Here is a 25,837-nt window from a genome sequence, read left to right as displayed (position 1 = left end):
GTCTCGGGAACAGAACTAATCCGGGGATAAAAATTTAATCGTGGGTTAGGGCAAATTTAACCCCTTTGTTAGCGCTAATCGGCTTTTCAGGAACCGGCCCCGGAAACCCAGAGCGTCGAGTTCAGCGTAACCAAGCGCCCCTTACCCCCCCCCCCTCCCCCCTCCGGCCTTTTCCGCCCGCCATCACGCCTCGTTCCGCTGACCGTGTTCTCGGGGATGGCCATAAGATAATAGATCATTTTCTTTCAGGATGGTTTTAACGATGAAATCTGCCTTCGAGCTGTGGAAGCCAAAAGGGTTATTTAACGAGACATGTTTTCCTACAGTATTTCCATTATTTTTGGGGCCAAACCTCCCTCAGCGAGAAGATAGATATCCATTCCCTGGTTCAAACCACAGGTAGCCCAAGCTCTGTCAATATGTAATTTAAACCGACTGGCTTATTGACCTTACAAAACAGCTCTAAAACAGCCCCAAATGCGCTCTTAATCGCTTAAACGCAGAAATAATAGACAACTAAAAGTACTACATCAAGCTGGAATTTATTACATTTTTATGTAAGATTCTAGCGTTGTGTACTAATGAGCCGGACAGAGCTTGGGCTACCTGTGGCTCAAACGAGCCATATTCTATGCAAATGCATTCAAATAAAGATGAATCGCCGACTTGATACTTTTGCATTGCATTCTACGGCATCTGGAGCATTTAACAGCCAACCAGTAGGCGTTGACGTTTTCTCGGCGAGGAGGACCAAGGCGTTTGGCGTTTACGAGTTTTCTCTTTGAAATAAACACAAACGCGTTGGGTGGGCTTCCTGTTTCCAAGCAGGACTGGAACTAGCGTGGAAATTCAAAATGGCTTCGAAGAGAAAACGCAAGAAGAAGCGGGTTGGTGAGACGATGGAGCGCTATAAAACGCCGCTTGTGTTCGCAGAGAGCCCCATAGAGGGAGATAAGCACTATCGTACGCCAGTGCAAGCGGCAAGAAACCCCTATCTAGCTCCCTCTATCCCAGTAGACGAATTTGATGCTAAATGGGTAAGGAAAGCTTTATTTAACTGTACTTCTTTTCCCTTATTTTCTAAGGATCAAGTCAGACGGTAAGTCTACGAACCGCTCGTAACTAGCTAAGATGGAAAATATGTAAATACTTTCTAGATTAAACAAAAAAGAATACCTCTCTAAAAGAGGTATCTAAAAGCCAAAATTCGAGGCTGCCCATACTAACCATTCGACAAGAGGCGAGCGACTATAACAATCTAGGAAACAGTAGCTATTTTTGGCGGGATCGAGCAGCAGCTCGCGATCAAACTAGTGTTTTGTTTCGAAGTCTGGATATTTATATCAGACTTACGGCAAACTAACGTTCACTCATACAAACTGTTAGATCTCCTACATACACTCGCTGTAAGCCTGGGCTACCTGTGGCAAAGGGGGTCTTTTCTGTTTATTTTGCTAAGTCCAGTTATGGACAAGTAAAGAAAGGACACTCTGCTAAGCTGTTTGACAAGTGTTCCCGATAGTTTTACTTTCATAGAACCTTACTAGCTTTTCGTACTACTGTATACCAATACGGTAATTGTTTAAATAAGCCCCTCCATCAGACCCCCAGATATGTGGCTTGCCTTAGAAGAAAAATATGAATAAGAGCCTTGCCAAAATGTGTTGCACAATAGATTTCAATGATTTTAATATTTTAATATTAAAAGCTTGTTTCAAGTTCTATTTTATTCCCTGATTTGCTCTGGTGCATGTTTTTAAAAAGTGGCAATCACACCAGTTTACTTCCAGAGGGCCAACGACGGAAACCTCAATCAAAAAAAGAATATATTAGAATCCGCACTATTTAACAGGCCATCTGCTTTAAATTATTAGTTATGTCCTCAAAGATACTTCCATAGACACTTTTTTCCTTTTGTCCATAAAATTGAATGTTGAAAAATGATTTTAGCCTCAAAAAGTGTTGTTCAACATTATCAGTAAAAGTGTCCTTTTTGCCAGGTATCACCTCACTTCCCTAACAACATCTCATCATTAGACTTGGCTATTCTGGGCAAACTTCGAGGACGACAAAGAGTGAACCCAAGAAAAAAAGGGAAAGAAAATAACAAACAAAACCCTACAAAAGCAGCAGTGAAGACCCTTGACTTTAGGCATGAAACAAGAAGTGCACATAGGAGCACTACCAAACATGACAAGCGGAGAAGATCTGCAAGATTGAGAAATAAGGACATGGGGGAGACAAGGAAACACTTTTTATTTAGAGAGATTGAATCACAATTCGAGAAGAGAACTTGCACAAGAATCCTTGCTCCTGATACACCTGGTGAATCCCAATTCCCTGTTGTTCTAAGAAGACTAAGGAACAAATCAAGAAAATCTAGAGTCTAGTGGTTGTATCTAGAGTTCTAGACTGGTTCTCACACCACCCGTTAAACAATGAAGTAAATTTTAATAAATGTAGTAGTCATGCAAGGACTACCCTGCATGCTGCGGACATTTGGTGGTATTCCACCCCTCCCGCCCCCAAAAAAAACAGCCTTGACGATTTAACCGCCATCTTGGATATTATCTCAAAATCAAAGATGCCATATGTTGTTTTTTCGTAATAAAAAGGGCTGCATGCAGGCTAGGTAAGACAAAAGAGAAAAAAATAGAGTGAATTAGTGCTATTTTACAGGTATATCGAAACCACTCTTATTATATCATTTATTTAATAGCATATTGTATATAGATTATATAAAATAAGATGTTAGTTACAATAAATCTATTTTATATGAAACAAATAAGATTATAATAAAAGAAATTCCTCTTTAGGGACCTGTCTCACATGGTCATCATCACACAAAATGGACAAGATTCTGTCATGCAATGTTGCTTTGACTTTGGATTTTTTTGTGACGTAACGCCTTGGTTAGCATTCCCAGCAGGTACCTTGAGTGTTTAATTGGAGGCAGAATAAAGTTTTCAGCCTTGTGTTATTAACGTACTTAGTATCGACACGAAATAAGAGACAAACTTATATCGTTCTAAACTCGTAAAATTTAACTTCTAGGGGGAAAAAACACACCACAGACGGATACATTTAATTTGCATCCCAACTTTTCATAAATTAGAGTATAAAGATATAGCTTATAGATAATTATTTGTGCGAGTTCGTATGTCCTTAGAAATCCTTCACTGACGCGGGTGGGAAGCCTGTGGGGATGGGGGTCGAAAAATGAAACAAGCATGCTTATATTATATTCTTAAAACGCAACCGCAAAGAAGAATTTATTTACATTGCAATGCGACACTAGTTTGAAAGCAAAAATTTATCGTTGGACTCTGAAACGCTGAAATCTCATAAAATTTATGCCTAATGGTAGCGGAAATACGTCTCTTTTGGGAGTATTTTGTTTTATCCCTAACGCTAACGTATTTTGTTTTAACCCTAATGCTGCACCCGTGGTGCAGCATTTACAGAGGATAGTAGCTTATGTTGCGCGCCATTCTAGTGCTTTTCTGGATAAGATTTACAGAGGATACTGATACTTATGTTGCGCGCCATTCTAGTGCTTTTCTGGATAAGATTTACAGAGGATGCTGATACTTATGTTGCGCGCCATTCTAGTGCTTTTCTGGATAAGATTTAAGAGGATGCTGATACTTATGTTGCGCGCCATTCTAGTGCTTTTCTGTATAAGATTTACATTTTCTGTTGCGCTCCATTTCAGAACTCACCCCATCTCCATGGCTTGCTGCACAAGAAACGTTAAAGGACTCACGAAAGATTCGATGAGCATAGCGACACCGAATCTGAGCGATTTCATGTTTACAGATGAGCCGGAGATCTTTCAAGACATTGCCATTTTCATCATTCTTTCATGCCAAGCACTTCTCCGTTTTGTATGTGGACTCTAAACAAGGGCTGCTGGTTCTAGTCAAGACGGCAGAAGGGGTTGAACTCAAGAGCGTGCCCGTTTTATATGGTGAGTAGGAGTAGCAGCTCATGATGGAAAGTTGGTAAGACCTCAATGGGCGATTTGCAGTTAGAAATCACGTGACTTTTGGGTGGCAAAATCGCGCGCGCTCCGGCTTTTAGAGGCAAAATATCAACAACAAAAAGCAAATTTATCTATCGGTTACGAAACAGCCAGATAGTTACTTTCTCAAGAAGCATGCGGCGTAGCCAGGATTTTTAACAGGAGGGGGCCCAAAAGGGACTTTTAAGGCATTTTCCCCTGTATTTTAGAAAATTTCTTATACATTCACTGTTGCACCCAAACAAGTCAGTGTCATGTCATTTCCTAGGACCACCACAAGCATGTAGTCCAAGTTCTGTGCATCTCATTTGCTGAACGTGTGAAAATTGAAAATTGTGATTAGACCTAAAGTGTCCCTTGTCAGAACTGTGTTCATCTACTGTGTAGGTAAGACACAAACGCTTTGTAGTAAAAATGAAATTTGAAGAAAACAATTACAATATTTCAGCATATCACCACAGCAACATTTATCAGGCCGTTCAAAAGGTAGGGAAGAGATTACTCCTCCCACTACCCACCCCACTCCCCCTAGCACTAGGCGCTAAGGACACAGGCTAATAAACTTTCCCCATTGTCATTTTCAGCTCGTAGTGGCACCACGTTACTATGTAAGGCCCTCGATAAACTCTCCACCGTTCAATGAATATTAGAGCCCGAACCCCTGTTTACAATCGCCATGGCGCGAAGAGTCAAAACGGACGATAAGGCAAATGTGTTCATTAAATCTTACGAGAAGGCCGTCGAGCTTCCGACGTATAGGCTTAATCTTACTCAACCACTATTTCATCTCTCGCCGGCCTCATAAGACTACCATATGCTACAAGACAAAGAGCTATTGATGGGGCTGACATACTTCAGATGGCTGAACCAAAAGCCAAAACGATATTTTGCTACCGGAACTGCTATTCAGTCAATGAGAGCCTGCTCCGTATATTTGTTGACCATCAGTATTATCTCTATTAGCTAATGTCAGCTCTCCGCCTAGACGAGTGGTATGTAGGCTATAATTAGTTCTCTCGACTACTGAACAGGCCCTATGAACTAAGGTGTGGTCGGACCCTGCAGTACTCGCACATGCCATTCAGGCGCGGTTTCTACTGGTCCTTTACGATTTATTGGTTGATAAACATGGAGAAGGCTGTCTTCTTAGTCGACAGCACGTTCCCAACTGCTTTTTCCACGCAATTGCCCGCTACGAGGAATTAACCGAGCAGAAGGAGGGCTTTATCATGAAGTTCGCGAAGCAGCTTGGGATAATTTATAATATAATAATATAATTTATCAATTTATATTGCGCTATTTTCATATAATGATCAAAAGCGCATTACAATATAACTAAGTGTTGAACTAATATATACAATAAAATTTACAATTATAATAAAAAATAATATGAAATAATAGATTCATAGGAAAAATATTGAATAAAAAATAAAATAATAAAAATAAAATAAAAATCTCTTTATATTGATGATTATGTGATATCAAGTGTTAAAAGCTAATTTAAAAAGATGAGTTTTAAGTTGTGCTTTAAAATTAAAGATACTGCAATTGATGGTGCGAAGATTTGAAGGGAGAGCGTTCCATAATGTAGGTGCAGCTCGTATGTGCGCTCGTGTAGGTGGGATCGTCTCTGAAGGGGACTGGAAGCGTGAGATGGCCGCCGTTTTTTCTATGTTTGCATCCAACACTTCAATCAGAAACGGCTATGGAATCCCGGCGACTCGGACAACTTTGAGAGGAAGTATATCGATAACGTAATAGACTTTCACGGAGAAAAAGTCAAGTCAGCGGATTTTATTATGTAAATAATGTTTATGAAAAAAGGTTTAGGGAAGGGTCATTATTTAATAACGGGGGGAGGGCTGCTATGTTTGGGGGAGGGTTGCGATTTTTGAGCGTCGATTTGAGGGAGGGCCTCAAATTTTGATACAGAGTTTGGGGGAGGGCTTTATTTTTTGAACTGGTATTCTGATCAATTTCAAATTCATATCAAAGTCCCCCCCTTCTAACTTTTCGGGAATGGTGGTATGAAAAGTTATGTAACCAAGATTTCAGTTGGGGAGGAGCTTATGATGCTATTTTCCATTTTGGTTTTAATAATAATGTACATTTTATATATTTGTAAATAGCAAAATTATCACCGGGAAGCATGCCTCCGCCCGGACCCCCTGTACAATAGTATTTACACCCTGAAAAATGGACTCGAAACAAAACCAAAAGTGCCCAATCGCCTTTATTTGTTCGTACGTCACAGGTTGCTCATTATTACAATTGTGGGTTGACTTCATTTGTGGGCAACTTCTTATTACAATTGTGGGTGTTTATTACATTTGTGGTCTCTACACTCATATAATTATATGGAAGAACGTGCCGTACGTATCTAGCAATTAGAGTATAATTTACTCTAAACTAACCAATACGCTTTTTTAGCCTTTTTTTGGTTGTTGTTGTTCTGGAGAGGGCCTTAATTTTTGGTCGCCTTTTGGGGGGAGGGTCACCATTTTTGTGCTTTAGATTAGGAGATGGACGAAATATTTGAACCAGAAAAAAATTCAACTTAGCAGCCCTCTCCCCGATAAATAATTACCTTTCCCTTTGCTGAATATGTAAAAAGGAAACTTTACAGCGAGTTGAGGTTGAAGACTCATGAAGACTCAAGAAATCATAAAGGAAAAATGACATCATTTCGTGGAAATAAAACATTGTATGTACGAAATGAGGTTTAAATAAAGAGTGTAATTGTGCAAGGTTTTATATATGCTCTTGTAAAATGCTATATTCTATTTGTTTCGATTTGCATTTTCTTTGATCCTCGTAATGGTATAATGCGTTGGAAAGACCACACATGCTGATAAGAAAGCATTTCTCCATTTCCCGGTAATCATTCCGCCAGAAACTGGAAATTTACAAAATTAAATACATGCACTCTGTTTACTCTACTTACTCGAAATCTAGGTTATGTATACCTATTTTTGCAGATTTGCGTATTTTGACCTTCCCACGAAATACGGCGATACTGGCGTACTTTGCGGGCGCTCTCAAATGTCAATGCGGGTAGGCTGTGGCTTCTGTTGAATATCGTCTTTGTTTGGACAGCGGTCATAGCGTAATGTCGGATACCGTCGGAGCAGAGTACACGTATAATTTAAAACTATAGCATGGCGACCCCATAATGCCAGCAAGAGTGTACGTAACGCGTATTCGATAGAATTTGGCAGAATTGCGCAAATTGACTTGGTAGTGTGTCCGTATTTCATCGCACAAAAACCAAATTCAGCTATGGGGTTCAGGCCAATCATCAAGCTATTTCTGACTTTGTTGGTTCTTGGGCTTTCTGTCTTGTTAGCACTCTGGTACATTACAAGTGTGTACGGATCGACGCCTCGAACTGGCCGTGTTTCGATTTGGGACGATCCCCCTCGCAGTCGAATTAAGACAGACGATAGTGCATCTTCTACTACTGGTGGTACTAGCAGTAAGCATCTTGACTATGATCAGGCGGAACGTAACGAAGATACACTCGAGAGGATGGCGCGTAGCAGAAAAAAGAATCAGAGAAAAAAACTGAAAAGGAAACGACTAAAAGGAGGAGATACAATAAATTGGAACAGAAAGGGTCTAAAGGATAAAATTGAAATATCAAGTATGGATATCAAAACAAAGCTTGTTGAATATGCGAAGGAAGTTACCAACAGCCATCCTACAGCGACACCAAAAGAGATCACTTCTCTTCATCTGACAACTTTAGCAGTAACACAGAAACCAACTAATGAGGGCGCAACTTCCACTACACCAGCTTACATAGCACCCACCAAATACATTTACGGTGACACAAACTGCTCGCCAAACCCTTGGAGGCCAGTTCTGTTTGAACTTTTTAAGGAATGGGTTAAAATGGCAGCAAAACATAAGATTGAGTATATATTGTATGCTGGAACCCAGCTAGGCCAGCTACGCAACCAAGACATTATTCCATATGACTCAGACATGGATCTCCTTATGGATGTTAACTTTTTTCCTAAGATGAAAGAAATTGCTGTCAAACGGGACTTTAACAATACTGATGGTAAAATGCGCTTGGTGATTCAGCCAGAGTTTGATCTGGATATTCCTTCCACATCAAGAAAGCGTTACAAGTGTGATGGTGGGGTAAGTTGGGAGACATTCTAATGTATACCATTGTGCCTCTCCAAAATAAATAGCACCACATTACTGATATAGTGACATGTTCTTGAAAGAAGTATAGCTAATACAAGCCTGTAACCAGGGGCTTCGTTTACCCATTTATCGGACCATGTTCTCTTAGGTAGCTTGTCCTAGCTCACAGTAATCCCAATTTTTCTTCATAAGAGCGGACCTTCCAGTTGAGTGGTGGTTCTTCTGGACCCGCTCGGCTACAGGCCTGTAATAGGTGAATTTTTTTTTAAAAAATCCCAATAATCATTATCATACTTATAGCAACAATTAACACTTATCATAATTATAACTCTTATCAATCTAACGCATCTTGTTTTCAGGTCACCCCATCCATGGTTGACCAATGCTCATTCCAAGAGCCTCTAGGACGCCTTATTAAAGGGGAGGGACACATTGATTTCTACCATTTCTATGACCGTGGTAAAACTATTGATGACCCTTCAGAGGAGGACGACAAAGTGTACCAAAAGACAGATCTCTATCCTCTTAGAACTTGCATGTTTATGGGAGTAAACTCTACCTGCCCAAACCACCCATTTGAGTTACTAAAGGCCTACTTCCACCATGACAGGTTTATGGAGCCAGATAGGAAGTGTAAGGGAGGGGAGTGGGTCAGATCTTAGCAAGTTTGATATTTTCTATTAAATTATTAGGAAAAGAAACTATTTTTATGTCAATTCCAAGTATCATAGCACAACTATGAACATGGTATATACTTTCTATATATATAAAAAAGACATTGTGCTTCAAAAGATATATGAAAATATGGAAATTCACATTTAGATTATAGCAATTGAAATGTTGCCTGATAAAGCATGCCTTTGCACCAACTGAAGGGGAGCACTTTTAATGTTCACCCATTTCTGAAAATAAATTACATAATATATAATAATTATATAGTTACTTTGATCAGGGAGCTTGTTTAAGCAAAGATCAATATTAGAATTGTTATATTAGTATTATTATAATACATTTAACTGTTAGATATTGGCCTGAGAAGAAAAAATTAAAAAAGGAAATGATAAATATATTACTTAAATCTGATCATTATATTTCGTTTGATCCAGCTCCAAGCTTTGATTATAGAGTTAACCCATTATGAAAATGTATATTACTGCATATTACTGTATATTATGAAAATTTATATTAGGATTGCTATATTAGTATTATCATATTAGCTGTAAGAGACTGGCCTGGAAAAAATATTAAAAAAGAAATGAATCATGAAAGTTAAAGAAGCTGTTTCTGATCCCAAGATTCTTGTGAACGTTGCTGAATACCACTGTACAAATATTGTAACTAAAGCACGCGAACTGAAAAATAGGCAATTTTATTTGCTCATCACGCATTGGAAATTTGCCTTTTTGAGGAGCGCGGTTTTAAAGATTAAAAGAATTAGAAAAAAGGGTCGAAATAGGGCCAAACGTCGAACTGTGAAACAAAAAATAATAATGAAATCCTTTTAATTTAAAACGGACAACAGGTTCCCGATTTCAAATTTTTCAGATGTACATAGACCCAGGCGAGAAAACTGCTGGCTGCCACCACGCATAATAGTAAGGTGCGTCACTGTCGTCATCACAACGACAGTTGTGTCACGCAAGTAGCATCAGTAACGGGATCTCGACATATTATAAGTTCGTTTACACTCGCATTCAGCGCCTTTAATTCTTACTGTCTTTAGGTCACAGCATTTTGGCAGGTTGCTGACGGCTTCATCATCAGCAGTCAATTATATGCAATGCATTGATGCGAGAATAGAAGCACTGGAGGATAACGCCTGCATACGTCAGCCCATAGAGTATAGTAGGAATGAATAGAATCAGTCATCTACTAACTAACATCTACTAAGCTCAACTAACTTCGAGAATAGGTGCCAGTAAGTTTATTGGATCTGGTGAAACGATGACCTCAAGACTACAGGTGGGGTCTTTATTGCTATACTTATTGGTTTTTTAGTCTGTAAAATTCTCTTCTCTTCGTATTTGTAGCATCTATAGTAGGTGCTTTAATATTATCCCCGAACGTTAAATTTGCCTCTAGTATATTTGGTGTCGAGTTAGTGATAAATGACAGATTAAATGATCTAACTTCTCTGCAGGGTAAGATTGTAATTTGTATGAAAATAAATGATTCTGATTTGGAAAGACCTTTCTCGAATACAAATAATACACATAACTTCACCCCAGACTGTAAAGAAATTCGGCATGAGTCTGTGTGATAATAATAGTAAATTTAAGAATGAATAAGAATGACAAGGAAAGTCATTTGCAGTTATCTCGAATGATCTACGTTTTGAGGTTTTATTGAAGAGATACGAAAATCATTATCCCTAATTGATTAAACTTAGTCACGAAAGGATATATGTTAAAAACACTGTCACGCTAATGTATAACGTCACGAACCACGGGTAAGTTATACGTTTTCTTTTTCTCAGTTTTAAAATTTCCCGTATTTCCCCACAAAATGTCTGACGATTTAATGTTTTTTTAATAAGGGGTTACACAGCTAAGCTCCCAAACAACTAGCAAATATAATTTTGGGTTCCCTGTGGTAAAACAAGTTTGCACCCTCTTGCAGCGTCGGCGCACGCACATGTTGCGCAAGACAGCGCGCGTGTTCTTTAGCTCGCCATTCGGCGGGCTGGAGGAAGAGAGGGAGGAGCTCACTAAGAAATACTGGCCTCAGCTTGAGAGCATGTGTAGCAAGGCGGGCTACGAGTTCATCCCTGTGGACCTGCGGTGGGGCATCACGTCCGAGATGTCATCTAGCGCCGTCACAATCAAGGTCTGCCTGAGCGAGATGGACCGCTCCGACATGATTGTTGGCTTCTTTGGGCAGGTATGACAACAAACATGACTTAGGGAGGGAGGGAGGGGCAGGACCGAGGAGTTGTGCTAAAATGACCATGAGGAGCATCCCCCACCAAAAGATGCCTTGATTCGCAGCAAATGTTTGGACTTAAACGTTCAGGAAGCCTTCACGATTTATACAAAGCATGCCCTGGGATACCTCTCAGAGTGGAGCATTTTCGCTCTCATTTCGACTCCATGAAACATTTGTTGCCGCTGCTTCAGAATGCTTCTTTCCGCAACCAAGGGATTACGCCGGTAAGGCGAGCTATTTGTTAGTGACCGTAAGGTATTGTGGTCTCTGATCATGACTTGGGGGGGGGAGAGACGGGGCTTGGTTACGTTAGTTACTTTAGTAACTTTACTACATTAAATAGCCTTAGTCTGTCTACTTTTGCCATTGTTTGTATCCGATATTTGAAGACATATGTGAAGAAATCTCGAAATAACCCTCTGTAAACAAAGTTATATGTTTCGCATACCCTTTCAAAACAGCCGATAGCAAAAGAGGCTTACTTATATTTTGTATTTTGCTAAAACACCAGCTGACAAAGCCGTTTTTTATGACAATTAAACACTGTATATTACCAGCGCTATGGCTGGCATGGCAACAATGAGCTGCTGCAGAAGAGCTTTGACGTGGCCGCCGTCAAGTACCCGTGGGTGAACGAGTACCGGGACCGCGCGGTCACCGAGCTGGAATTCCTTCACGGTCACCTAAGGAACCCTGGAGCACGGCCTGCTTGCTTCTTCTTCAGGGATAAGGTAAGATATTATGACGCCATGTGAACCGAGCCACCTGACAGGCTCGCTTATACGCAATCAAGCGGCGGTCTGAGCATCTTGGACAAGTAATTATAATAATTGCTATTCTACTTACAAATGTGTCTTATGCATTCATATGTAGTGAATAGTTAGAAAAGATAAAGGAAGTTTTTATAAAACTCGTCGGGTTATACAATCAGAGAACTTTTGATCTGAGCTGCGAAGGTGAGGCGGATCTCGTGCCTCCTGTGTCCTGTTAAAAGAGCAAATTTTAACAGTTTATGTTCTAATCAAGGCGTATGATGACAAGAAACTTGAAGAAGCCCTTGCAAAAGACGACCAGCAACAAATTCGCAAATTCCGCGCCATCACAGATGGACCAAACGCTGCCGAGCTACTGGATAATCTGAAGCGCAGAGTAGAGGACACATGGGATAAGGTATGGAGTTGGTACTGTGAGGGGAGAGTAGCGTGGGCCTGGCAAGTCATGTGGGATAAGGCCGTACTGTGGGGAGAGGGGAGAGAAGCGTGGGGCTAACAACTCCTGGGGGGGGGGGGGGTAAGGCCTTATTTTGGGGGAAAGAAGCGTGGGACTGGCAACTCCAGGGAGGGGGGGGGGGGGGAAGGCCGTACTATGGGGGAGAGAAGCTCGGGACTGGCAAGTCATAGGGGGATAAGGCCGTACTGTGGGGAGAAGGGAGAGAAGCGTGGGACTCGCAACTCCTGGGAGGGGGGGAAGGCCGTACTATGGGGGAGAGAAGCGTGGGACTGGCAAGTCATAGGGGGATAAGGCCGTACTGTGGGAAGAGGGGAGAGAAGCGTGGGACTGGCAACTCCTGGGAGGGGGGGGGGGGGGGAGGCCGTACTATGAGGGAGAGAAGCGTGGGACTGGCAAGTCATAGGGGGATAAGGCCGTACTGTGGGGAGAGGGGAGAGAAGCGTGGGACTGGCAAGTAAGGCCGTACTGTGGGGAGAGGGGAGAGTAGCATGGGACTGGAAAAGTCATGTAGGGATAAGGTCGTACTGTGGGGAGGGGGGGAAGTAGAATGGCACTGGAAAGTCATGGGGGAAAAAGGTCGTACTGTGGAGAGAGGGAAGAAACGCGTGGGACTGGCAACTCCTGGGAGGGGGGGGGGGGGTAAGGCCGTACTTTAGGGGCAGAGAAGCGTGGGACTGGCAAGTAATGAGGGATAAGGCCGTACTGCGAGGAGAGGGGAGAGAAGCGTGGAGCTAACAACTCCTGGGAGGGAGGGTAAGGCCTTATTGTGGGGAGAGGGAGAGAGTAGCGTGGGACTGGCAAGTAATGAGGGATAAGGCCGTACTGCAAGGAGAGGGGAGAGAAGCGTGGAGCTAACAACTCCTGGGAGGGGGGGTAAGGCCTTATTGTGGGGAGAGGGAGAGAGTAGCGTGGGACTGGCAAGTAATGAGGGATAAGGCCGTACTGCGAGGAGAGGGGAGAGAAGCGTGGAGCTAACAACTCCTGGGAGGGGGGGTAAGGCCTTATTGTGGAGAGAGGGAGAGAGTAGCGTGGGACTGGCAAGTAATGAGGGATAAGGCCGTACTGCGAGGGGAGGGGAGAGAAGCGTGGAGCTAACAATTCCTGGGAGGGGGGTAAGGCCTTATTGTGGGGAGAGGGAGAGAGTAGCGTGGGACTGGCAAGTAATGAGGGATAAGGCCGTACTGCGAGGAGAGGGGAGAGAAGCGTGGAGCTAACAATTCCTGGGAGGGGGGGGGTAAGGCCTTACTGTGGGGAGAGGGGTGAGTAGCGTGCGGCTGGAATGTCATGAGGGATAAGGCCGTACTGTGGGGAAGGGGGAGAGTAGAATGGCACTGGAAAGTCATGGGGGAAAGGCCGTACTGTGGGGAGGGGGGAGAGTAGAATGGCACTGGAAAGTCATGGGGAAAAGGCCGTACTGTGGGGAGGGGGGAGTAGCGTGGGACTTGCAAGTCATGGGGAAAAGGCCGTACTGTGGGGAGGGGGGAGTAGCGTGGGACTTTCAAGTCATGGGGGGATAAGGCCGTACTGTGGGGAGGGGGAGAGAAGCGTGGTACTGGCAAGTCAAGAGGGATAAGGCCGTACTGTGGGGAGGGGGGAGAGAAGCGTGGGACTGGCAAGTCATGAGGGATAAGGCCGTACTGTGGGGAGGGGGGAGAGAAGCGTGGGACTGGCAAGTCATGAGGGATAAGGCCGTACTGTGGGGAGGGGGAGAGAAGCGTGGGACTGGCAAGTCATGAGGGATAAGGCCGTACTGTGGGGAGGGGGGAGAGAAGCGTGGGACTGGCAAGGCATAACAAGAGGATAACACGAGGGGTAAAGACGAAAGTGCAGTACTGAGAGGGACGGACCATTAGAAAAGTCAAGAGAGGGGTGGGTAAGGAAATTCATATACGATGAAAAGCCTGGGAAAAAATGCATGCAGCCCGAACCAGCCCGAAGCCCAAAAAATGAATACAACGATAGAAAATCATGCACGTCTTGGAGGCAAACGAAAAAAAACATGCACGACTGTAACCCCCCCCCCCCCCCCCTCTTCACTTTTGTAATGGTCCTTCCCTAACTTAAGGGGACGGGAGGGAGCGAAGGGGGTTACACAGGTTCTAGATTGGTTTAAGTGATTAAACAGCAGGTGTTGTTTTATTTGTATCCGTAGTGTTTAGCAGTGCACATGAGTTACGCGACTCCCCAGGAAGGTGCTCGTCTTATGTTTGAGACTATCAAGAAATACTTTAACGAGGTGCTCCTGGCATCCCCTGCCGAGTCCCTTAAGGAACAAGACCTCGAGAACGTCCAACATGACGTGTTCCTAGCCAGTAGGCTTGGCATGGGCGGGGCTTACGTGGGCGGGGCTAAGTACATATCCATGATTGACAGACATTTATCAACCAAGGGGCAGAGCAGGCCAATTGTTGTTCTAGGAAATGCAGGTGAGTCGTTCCATGAATCTTCGTGATTATTCCATGAATCTTCGTGATTATTCCATGAATCTTCGTGATTATTCCATGAATCTTTGTGATTATTCGCCTTTTATTGTAGTTTCACAAAGTCGCTACCACATTTTTATTTCTTCTTCTTCTTGTCGTTCTTTGAGATATGACCAGCACACACATAGGCAACTCACTTATTTTGTAAGGCACTAGGCGTTGGTCATGTAAAAAGCATTTTTGCATATTGTCATCAGGTAGCGGAAAATCATGTCTACTCAGCAATTGGATAACGGCTCATCAACTTCGTCACCCCACTGACGTAATTGTCTATCATTTTGTGGGCTCATCCAGCGAAAGCACAGGTAAAATTATCTGAAAAGTTCAATGTAAAACCTTTTTCTAAAGGCTACTCTCTCCTGTAAGAATGGAATTCCATATTTTAGACTTTCTTTAAAAACGGGTTGGAGGACCATCTTTAAAATTATAATTTCAAATGAGCAAGAAATATTATTTTGTCTTGCGCAAAATTATTATCTATGGTTTAGATCATTATATATTTTATCCTTTTGTAACGGTTTTGTGTGTATTAATCGTTTGGCCAAAAAAAGGGGCCCGACCGGGAATTGAACCCGGGACCTCTCGCACCCTAAGCGAGAATCATACCTCTAGACCATCGGGCCGTTAACTGAATGAAAGTGGAAGGGAAACTATATTTATTTATTCATTAATACGTTACCTGTTCGACGTCCTTGTCAGGGGATTGGAAGAGAAAAAAGAAACCTGTTATAACGAAACAAAACAAAATATCTAATACCTTGTTGTTGCTCGTTTTGTTCATTTTGTTTCATTTTTTAGATTTTTATTATATTTTTTTCTCTAAATGATTTTGCCTTTTACTAATAAGAGCGGAGGAATGCGCAAATGATCCAGGAATAATCCTTTTTCGCGCAAAGGACAATTTAAAGGGTTACCTAAGCAACCAACATTTTAGAATGTGTTTAATGTTTATTTTGAGCGAAAAAATGAATCTTATCTACACTGATGATTCAATTTTGTATTACACAACTTTGTATTGTGTCGCTCTCTTTTCGTAATAAAAAGGAACGCGTCGTTTATGGGACGTCCCATGCGTTTTAGGATCAATTAATTGTTAGAGTTGTCATTTCCACAGTTCCAAAGTTTCTCCTCTCGAGACTTGTGAACGAGCTGTTTGAGGAAGTCCAAGAAAAGCAGATCAATAATAACGTCACTTTCGGTCCCTTGGATGAAGGCCTGAGAGCTGCTAGCAGTGATAACGAGCCTGACCTTATAAGGAAGATTCGGGCGCTAACTGCGAAGCTCACGGAGACTGGAGCTAGTGTTTTCCTTGTGGTTGATGCGTTGAACAAAGTGGACGTGACGGGACAAACAATGAAGGTATTGCTAATAACAGCAGTTTGGTTAATTTGTCAGCTCGTCTTCCAACAAGTGTTTACAATAATACTAGTTGTTGTAAATGATTTCGGACTAGGGGCCTAGCCAAGCCTTTTGGTATTTCACTAGACCCTGTCCCCACGTATCCGTTTTCGTTTGAAACCGCAACCTTTTTGTTCCGTTTTCAAAAAGATCCGCGTCCACACGAAGCGTCTTCGTTTTGATACGACCCGTCCCCACGAAAACGCAGAAACGATACGAAAACGATAACAAGCTCTACAGCGCATGCGTAGACCCAGTATTTTGCTTGTTTACATCGCACGCGCAAATTGAATCACGCCATCGTTTTCGAAAGGTTCCGCTTTCGTCCATCCCCACGGCACCGATACGTTATCGTTTTCAAATTGTTCCACTCTGGAGATCGTTTTCAAATCGTTCCGTTTTCGGTTATCGTTTTCGCGTTTACGTGTGGACGATACCCGTATCCGTAATAAAAAGGGTGCGTTTTCAAACGAAAACGGATACGTGGGGACAGGGTCTTAATTAAATATTGACTTATCCGGCATTCTAGTGAAGTCTTTATTACCAAATATGGCATCTTCTAGTCTTGGTTGCTACCTTATATGGAATTCTACTTATTGTGTCATATCTGATCAACCCCAGGCTCTTTATTGGCTCCCTAAAGACCTACCACATGGAGCCCATCTAGTTGCATCGACGCTTGCCTCCGACACAGCCAATATACGGGAACTTGAGACCAGAGGCTGTGAGACCATATCCATAGCTGCACTTCAGCACAGCGAGCGTGAAGAGATAGCACTGGTAAAAATATGAACTCTCTCATATGAAGTAATAGCACTGGTGAAATATACACGAACCTTCTTATTCAAGCAGGAATTTTGCCAATCAGAATCAAGTACGCGGATATAAATTAACGGACGAGTCAAATTCCCCTATCGTAAAACAGTCTTTTTGCTATTTCAGCATATATCTGCATTATCTGCAACCATTATATATACACCTATTTCAATAAAGGTTGTCAGTGTATATGGCAAAAGGCGATTGGCAAATGCCAGTTCTAAGACCTAAAGTAACCATGCGTCTCGAAGAATATGGAGAAATCAAAACAATTATCCATTAAAGGTTACGGATGCTTGGCTCTGACACATTTCTGGACTTTATTTAACACCTTTAATTTTACGAATAATAAGTACCCATAATCCATTTACCATTTGCCATTCTCCACTGACAACCTTTTGTGAAATAGGTGTATATATATATAAAAAAAATTATCGCATTTGCACACATTCCTCTCCGCGTAACGTCAGCTTTTTCACTCTTCTCGTTAGGCGACGTTGAAAATTCGCGGGAAAACCCTGTCAACACAGCAACGCGAGAGAATATTCCAGAAGCAACAGACCCAGAATCCTCTTTACTTGAAAACGTTACTTCAGGTGAGAATTCTCCTTAACAAACCATGAGCCAGGGAGATATGACCATTAACCATGCACAGTGTCCACGCTTCCCATGATGAATTGCACTGAAGGCGGTTGGCGCCAGTGAAAATGAACGTTCTGAAAAGTAGTCTATTTATACATTTATAAAGGACGTCTAGGAAAGCCGCCAAATATTTCTTATAACTGTTTTGGGCTTCTCACTGGGATAACAATTCATTAATTGTCTATTAATTCAACCTCTAAAACCCAGGGGTATTTCCCTCTAAACGTTAGAGGGAAATACCCCTGGGTTTCCAAAGGATGCTATAAATTCGGCTGTTTATACTGCCGTTTTCAGTGAGTTTAGCCGTGATCAATAGACGGATAGATCAGTAGATGCCAATTACCGCATCTTATTGACTATGTCTTTTGCTCGATTCAGGAATTGCTGAGTTTTGGAGAATTTTTCCAGCTAGATGCGTACATCGACGATCTGTTGGAAGCCAACGAGTGAGTATAAGCTAAACCTGACACTATCATCCGGAAGCTTATTTCCTTTCCTGTCTGTTGCAGCACTAAGGGATTGTTCACAAAGTTTCTCAAACGATTGGAAACTGATTACAATCCCGAGGACTTTGACGGCAACTTGATAGAACAGGTAATTCAAGCCTAGACCCCACTCTATAGCACTCTTCATAGGGAATATTTTATGGATCTGGGGTCCCTGTGGTGACACAAAGCCAGTTTTACCTCGGTCATTAGCCACTCATATCCAATTTGCAATTAGGAAGGCGGCTAGCATTTAGCTAGCATGTGTAAAATGTCCTTTTATTAGTTCGTATTGTGCTCAAGTCTTTCCCCATGTATGGTCTCTCCTCTGTCTCGGAGTTGCCACCTAAGATTGTTTACCGTTTCCTGGCTCATTCAGGTCCTGAGCTGTATTCTGGTATGTAGACAAGGTTTATCTGAGAACGAGCTCAAGTCCATATTACAGATCAGCGATCAGAACTGGTCTGCTCTCTATTTCGCGCTCGATGACTTCCTGGTTTTTCGCTCCGGCTTATACAAGTAAGACCCCAAGGTCATAAGAGAATCAAACCATTATAAGAACGTTCCAATATTATTAGAACATCACTTGTGTGGGAAGCATTTTACCGTTCATCCACCTTTTTCAAGCGACCACTCGACTCGACTTGTACTACACGTACCAAATGAAAACAAGTTTTGTGCGCCTTTCCTGCAGTTTTGCGTACGACGAGCTCCGTGACGCTGTGCAAGAGCGGTATTGCCAAAGCAGCGAAAAGCGCAAAGAGTTCATCGTAAAGGTGGTGAATTACTTCGAGGAGAAACTTGGGGTAAGCGACTGATCATCAACTGTTATCTCCTTCTTCTCTCCTAGTAGGGGAAGGGGTGATGGGGGCTATAAACATGAAAGTGGTGTCCAGCCGAGACCAAAAATATCAAGACTAGAGGCTAACCACTCAAGAAATGCTCAACCCTTAATTATATACCAACAAAAACTTAGCAGGGACCCCCCCCCCTAGAAAAAAAGAGAACGTGTTTAAATTCGAGCCCGATAACTACCCTCCGCCATGGTAATACCCACCCCTGGGTTTTCTCTTGTGGTAGAAGGTGATAATTTGTTATCGACAGGGGCGTAGTCTGATGTACGATACCACTATTCCCACGCGAGTGCTCAAGGAGCTATCCTGGCTGCTGAAGAACCTGGGAGATAGCGATCGGCTCGTGGCTTGCCTGCTTCACCCCGCCGTCTTCTACTCTCTCAGAAGGTGAAGCAAAAGTGATGGTAGATATGAAAAATAATGGCTGTTAACATATCAACCCTAATTCTTACACATCCTATTTACATTTTATCGCCCTTATATTTCAGTGGTCTTGATCAATACGATTTGGCCAATTACTGGGCTGTATCCGGGCTGGATGGTGACACAATCGTTGCTAAGCAAAAAAAAGTGATTGACGACCAGATGATATTGTTCTACAATGAAGCCATCGATAAGGGAAATGACCAGAAAAGCGCACTAAGAAAGGTATGATTCGTGTATGTTGGGCACCCTGTGTAGGGGGCTGTCCTTGAAGCACACGATCTAACTAATCTTTTCGTCAAGTGATTCGGAATAATAAATGCTATTTACCCAGCCGACCTAACGTTTGTTTTCACTTTTATTAACTCTTGTTGCTGTCTCTAGATGTCTCACTTTGTGTACGAGCTGGCCCAGTTCCTCGAGAATGCAGGATATCTCAGCTCTGTGGAGCCGCTTCTCGAACGAGCCCTACAAATGGAGGTTGGCGAGCTTGTGGAATGTATGATCTATAAGCGTAAAAGACAGCGACAACATTTTCGAATGCACCACGAACGGGAAGCCGCAGGCAAGCGCACAGGGGGGGCGCGGGCACCCGTCTTCCCGCAACCCCGCCCTTTTTTTATTGGACGCTTTTTCGCTCACCCCAAGCTACGCAATTCAGTTATAAAATGGACTTTTTACCTGTTTTTTTAGCAAAGCGGGAAAGGCCCACATTTGCTTTCTCATAGCAGCTGCCATTTTGATACAATTTGATATTGACTTTGTCTCAGCGAGCTCTGTACGGCGAGGATGCCATCCAGACCGACGCCGACGCAGCCGAGCGTTACGTGAATATCGCCAACACCCTGGCATGTCTCTACGTCGACACGGAGCAGTTTGATAAAGCAGATACCATGCATAGAGAAGTGCTGCATATCAAGGAAAAGTAAGGATTAAAATACTTCGATGGCTCCTTGATCACTCCCTGGCCAACAAGATTGTTAGGAATGTGTAATAACTGTCGCATCTTAAGGTATTTATATACGGGGTATACGAGCCAGAAGGATATCAGTGTTGAGACCCCACAACAGAGAAGCTAGACTGATTAGGATCATTAGTTTTGTTATAATATTATCTTTACAACTCCCGTGTCCTTCCAAATCTTGTCGCAAGCTTCTTACCCTGTCATGTGTGTGGTTCTTGCTAGGTTCGCCGAAAAGTGGGAGCGTGGAGCCTACTATCTAGCGGTTGGCTATAATGGCCTTGGCGTGCTCAACTACCGGCAAAACAAATTTAAAGAAGTGAGTACTGTTTGGACGGGGAAACCAATGGTCCTCTCGTAAACAGAATATTACCCACAGCATTTTAGCCCAATATTCGCACGCTCAAGTACATTCTAGTGCTCGCAAGACATATGTAACAGTAAATCAAGTAAATATTTCTTAAGGAATTCTCGATGCTCCCGCTTTTCAGGCGGAGGAATTTTATAACAAAGCGTTGGAGAAGCATCACGAAGCAAAGTCAGGGCTAAAGGAGATCGCTGAACTGCACAATAACATCGGCGTCACGCACTTCTCGATGGGTGAATACAACAAAGCCGCCAACTCATTCGAGGAGGCGCTGAAGGTAAACTCTTCTCTATTTGCCGTTATTTGCATACAGATTTCTGTACACCACTCGGAGTGCATCTCGGGTAAACGTCGCAAGTCCCGAAACACTCATAGTAGGACGCTTAGAGAGTGAAAAACAGCAAATATTCCACCAGAACGTATTTTTTTTTTCTTTGTAGCTGTACGATGAGGTGTTCTTTGGTCACCTGCCACCGGATGTGGGAGGAACTATCCTTAACCTAGCCATGATCTACCGACGACTTGAAGGGAAGCACGCGAAGGCAGAGCCTCTTTATCAAAGGTAGGGCCCTTTTTACAAGACGTGAATATGAATAATGGATAATAATTGTAAATACTATGCTGAACCATCATTTCATGTTAATAAATATTAATATAATAAAATATAATGTAAAATTTTATGGGTTTTTTTGGTTTGAGGGCCATCCCCACTCTTTATCATTTTTAAGCCATTTTTGATGTCTTTATGTGTTTCATTGACAGAGCGCTGGAGATCCGTGAAAACGCTTATGGCCCAAACCATCACGAGGTCGGACAGACACTGCTGAGCTACTCGGCCTATGTACTGTACAGCGACTCGGCCAAGGCCGTGGAGTTAGCTAAGCGAGCCGTGGGGATATACGAGGTATGTGGGGGTTATACGAGGTACGTGGGGGTTATACGAGGTACGTGGGGGTTATACGAGGTACGTGGGTGTTATACGAGGTACGTGTGGGTTATACGAGATACTTTATCACGACGGCATCGAGCTCATAAGTATTGAAAATAGAATACAATGCGATTCGCCTAGTAGCCCCTTTCATATGTTTTTTATTCTATATATTCAACCTCAACGTTACGTTAACATTATAGATTTTTTTGAAACCTTTGATGTTTAACAAATAACTCGCATCTGTAGGCTTCGCTAGGGCTGAGTCATATAAACACCCTTAATGCCCTTGAAAATGTGGCCCTTGGCTACCTCGTCATGGACAAGAAAGACGAAGCACATGAATACTTCAAGAAAGCAGGTATATTCACTAACGATCATCACAATCATCATGCTCATTATCATCATCGTCGTCATCATCATCATCATCATCGTCGTCGTCGTCGTCGTCGTCGTCGTCGTCTCCGTCACAATAATGTTGTCCTTATTACTGTTGTTATTACTGTTGTCATTGTCATTGTCATTGTCATTGTTATTGTCATTGTCATTGTCATTGTCATTGTTAAGAACATAAGCCATCTTGTTTTTCTCAGGTGAGGAGAAAAGTAAAACGGGCCGTATGGAGACCTCCATTCAGAAAATGAATGCGATAATGGCGGACTATTATCTAAACAGCGGACAGAACGACGAAGCGCGCCAGCTTTTCAGTCGAATTGTACAAGCAAGCTGGGCCACGGAACGTGATTTCGCGGCACTGGACTTCCTGGACTCCGAACTACCGGAACGACCAGCCAGGCCCTTTGAACACAGTGTGGAACACGCGATTAAAAAGTATTCACGTTATACTTCCTTTATCATAAGTTTATCATGCCTGCTCATTTCCTTGATTCTTTCTTCTATTAATTTAAATTCGATTTTTGCTAACCACGTTGCTTTGTAAACGTGGGGATAGAGCCTGCCTGCCTGGACTTTGAATCAGTATTTGGTATACAAGTCGAGCATTTGACCGTTTCCGGGTATGTTTATGCCGTGTATTTAATACCCATATTACTCTCCACAGGTTTCCCAAAAGCCAGATGCTGCTCGGCCGACTACAGGTCAAATATTCCAAGTCAGGTAACGCGCGGTCCATGCTCCAAGTCCTGGCAAATGGCGACTTTGGCGTGGAGCAATATAATCTCGCGTATAAAAGCTTTAACGAGGAAAACCACAAACGAGAGGGCATGGAAATACTCATTGAGGCGCACAACAAGTTCCCGGAAGATAAGGTGAGGCTTGCCAAAACTCCCGGATGATAAAATGAGATTAGTCAAATTTCGGAGATTCCCGGTTGTTAAGAGATGAGACACACCAAGTTCCCGGGTGAATAATTCTCCACCTATTTTGGCGCTTCTAAAATGTATGTCAACGTTTCAAATAAGATCAGTACGATTGCCCGTATAAAAACAATTCAAATGTTGATACTTTTTAAAAGAAGCTTGATATTAAGGCGCGTTCCCGTGTGAAAACTTCTCTTCTCTGGGGTCATTTTAGTCCAGAAATTCAAGAAAAAGGTGTACTAGATGGTTGCGGACCGCCGTTCTGGGATTCCTGTGTGTCTTAGGGATTCCTGTGTGTCTTAGGGATCCCTGTGTGTCTTAGGGATCCCTGTGGTACTCTTTAGGTGCTTAAGTGGTGCAGCCTTTCCCGGGGTATTTTTGAGCCACCGCCATTTTGAATTTATCGACCAATAAGACCCTGAGGTTGAGGTTGCCTGGGTAACAAGGTTCGATCAAGCTCCTGGATGTTAAGATTAGAAGAGATGTCTCTTCTTTTCAAACCAAAACCAAGTACACTCATTAAGAACCCATTTTTTGCCACAGATCATTATGCATAATCTGAGTGATGCGCATGCGCACTACAGGGAGTACAAGGCCGCTTGCGCAGTGCTTCAGAAGTTGATGAAAGCTGGTGACGACCCCGAGGTGGCGACACTTGAGTTGTACGCGCGCATGCTCAGTTTATCAGGGCGCCCTCATGACGGCAGAGAGATGTACGCTAAAGCTCTGAAGCAAGCGGAGAAGACTGGTGACGAGGAGGCTTTTAATAGGGTAAGTAGGGGGAGAGCATATGTGTGCGTGTGAGGGGGTGGGGAGGGGGTCTCTAAGCATTAGCACCTTGAAGTTACCTGTGATTAAGAAACAGTTGAAAGCCTGGTTAGTACAATAGAACTGGATTATCCGGATTTCCGTCAGAAAAGCTTGATTATTTTCAGCGCTATCTAGCATTGGTGTGTATATGGGGGAGCTATTAATGACATCAGAGCAGATCAGATCAGATCTTTATTGTCGGTATTGAATGTTTTACCGCCGTCTATGTTCACTTTATACAATTTTAGTGTAATTTTAGGTATACTTAGGAATTTTCTACAACATGCTTCTTAATGTCGGCAGTTATCTTGATGTTTAAACGTAATCACTAAACATTGTTTCTTCTTTTTCAATTGTTTAAACTGTTAAAGCAGTTTGGGAAGTTTTTAAAATATGAATGATACTTATTTGTATTATTTTTTTTCTAGTTGAACTCAACGGTGAAACTGCTAAACGAAATGTAGTGCAGCCAATGATGATGCAGCTCTGAATACGACACTCGGCCTATGAATGAACAATGAATGAATATTAGGAGCAATTGAATTGGACAAGGAGAGATGCACTTTAACCGCGACACGACACGTCACTTCATGAGATCACACGCGCGGATGAAGGGGGGTGGGTGAGGGGGGGTGGGGGCGAGACTCTCCTTTCACCCCTTGACAAGATATAGAGCATTACAGTCATATAGACAATTTAAATACGACGCGAAACAAGCAGATTACTCTCTGCGCACATAATAAACATGGGGTACACGAAATTTGCTTTTGAAAGTCTGAAAAAAATGTAAGACGCTGAAAAGAAATGCAAAAATGATGAATATCGTTTATCAAATTTTATTTGAACGATGTCAGACATGTGTACTGATTGAGTCAACTCTTGCATTGATTGATTTGCCAAATCAAGGACAGTATACATCTTTAGGCATTTGTTCTTTTAAATAGTTTTTGTTAACCAGGTAAGATGTTCACACTTAAAATTTGCTATGATGCAATAAGGAGACAATAAAGACAAAGTGCAACCAGCGTTTCACGTAGCTGTGTCCAACCATGGTGCTACAGGTGATTATTACGTCGAAAAAATGAGAGTATTTTGTTTGTTGAGTTGTTGGTGATGATAAATCATAAATTTGGACTTTAGAAGCACACTAGCATACACACATTGGCACCAGTCGGGCCAAGACGGGACGCTAGCACAGTCTATTACCCGTGCAGTTCGGCAACCATGGACAGCTGTTTCGTCCTTATTAGGACTCGTCAGCATGGCATAGCCGGTTTGCCTCAGTTAAACTTCATCGGCAAAAAAACTGCAGGGCGACTTTGACTCGAACGAAGTGCTTTAAACCACAGCTCAGATCCATGTGGGATCTAGAGCTGCGACCGGGCTAGCGTGATGCCAATTGTGCGGATCACGCATGCGACCTTTGCTAGTCTAAAACTCCGTCGGATAGCCAAACTATCCTTGCGAGTATGTATACATAAATGTGGACTTAAAAGCACACTAGCATACACACATTGGCACCAGTTGGGCCAAGACGGGACGCTAGCACAGTCTATTACCCGTGCAGTTCGGCAACCATGGACAGCTGTTTAGTCCTTATTAGGACTCGTCAGCATGGCATAGCCGGTTTGCCTCAGTTAAACTTCATCGGCAAAAAAACTGCAGGGCGACTTCGACTCGAACGAAGTGCTTTAAACCACAGCTCAGATCCATGTGGGATCTAGAGCTGCGACCGGGCTAGCGTGATGCCAATTGTGCGGATCACGCATGCGACCTTTGCTAGTCTAAAACTCCGTCGGATAGCCAAACTATCCTTGCGAGTATGTATACATAAATGTGGTCGCATGCGTGATCCGCACAATTGGCATCACGCTAGCCCGGTCGCAGCTCCAGATCCCACATGGATCTGAGCTGTGGTTTAAAGCACTTCGTTCGAGTCGAAGTCGCCCTGCAGTTTTTTTGCCGATGAAGTTTAACTGAGGCAAACCGGCTATGCCATGCTGACGAGTCCTAA

The 25,837-nt window shown here is 42.8% G+C and overlaps 3 protein-coding genes and 1 non-coding gene across 4 annotated transcripts; 3 read left to right on the top strand and 1 right to left on the bottom strand.

Annotated features, from left to right (window-relative positions):
* Window positions 1–665: 665 nt before the first annotated feature.
* Window positions 666–2,815, top strand: LOC5503361. The gene is made up of 2 exons (XM_032371714.2): window positions 666–1,037; window positions 2,001–2,815. Exons 1-2 carry the CDS (start codon window positions 855–857, stop codon window positions 2,388–2,390), a joined length of 573 nt encoding a protein of 190 aa, XP_032227605.2. The 5' UTR covers window positions 666–854; the 3' UTR covers window positions 2,391–2,815.
* A 4,286-nt stretch (window positions 2,816–7,101) lies between these two features.
* LOC116611341 lies at window positions 7,102–9,450 on the top strand. Its single transcript, XM_032371711.2, has 2 exons — window positions 7,102–8,173; window positions 8,542–9,450. Exons 1-2 carry the CDS (start codon window positions 7,304–7,306, stop codon window positions 8,842–8,844), a joined length of 1,173 nt encoding a protein of 390 aa, XP_032227602.1. The 5' UTR covers window positions 7,102–7,303; the 3' UTR covers window positions 8,845–9,450.
* Window positions 9,451–9,852: 402 nt separating this feature from the next.
* LOC5503351 (TPR repeat-containing protein DDB_G0287407) lies at window positions 9,853–24,848 on the top strand. Its single transcript, XM_048728872.1, has 26 exons — window positions 9,853–10,144; window positions 10,802–11,062; window positions 11,665–11,838; window positions 12,134–12,277; window positions 14,490–14,763; window positions 15,018–15,125; window positions 15,935–16,179; window positions 16,840–16,998; window positions 17,526–17,630; window positions 18,055–18,122; window positions 18,186–18,270; window positions 18,541–18,680; window positions 18,856–18,967; window positions 19,266–19,402; window positions 19,504–19,663; window positions 19,823–19,918; window positions 20,209–20,363; window positions 20,625–20,718; window positions 20,891–21,043; window positions 21,207–21,328; window positions 21,529–21,670; window positions 21,944–22,055; window positions 22,288–22,525; window positions 22,755–22,962; window positions 23,557–23,784; window positions 24,252–24,848. Exons 1-26 carry the CDS (start codon window positions 10,127–10,129, stop codon window positions 24,285–24,287), a joined length of 3,774 nt encoding a protein of 1,257 aa, XP_048584829.1. The 5' UTR covers window positions 9,853–10,126; the 3' UTR covers window positions 24,288–24,848.
* Window positions 15,372–15,443, bottom strand: Trnap-agg. Its single transcript has one exon. It is a non-coding gene; the product is annotated as a tRNA-Pro (tRNA).
* Window positions 24,849–25,837: the final 989 nt, after the last annotated feature.

The sequence above is a fragment of the Nematostella vectensis genome, chromosome 6 (assembly GCF_932526225.1).
Source record: "Nematostella vectensis chromosome 6, jaNemVect1.1, whole genome shotgun sequence".
In the NCBI taxonomy this organism is placed as follows: Eukaryota; Metazoa; Cnidaria; class Anthozoa; order Actiniaria; family Edwardsiidae; genus Nematostella; species Nematostella vectensis.
This window is presented reverse-complemented; position numbering and strand designations above follow the sequence as displayed.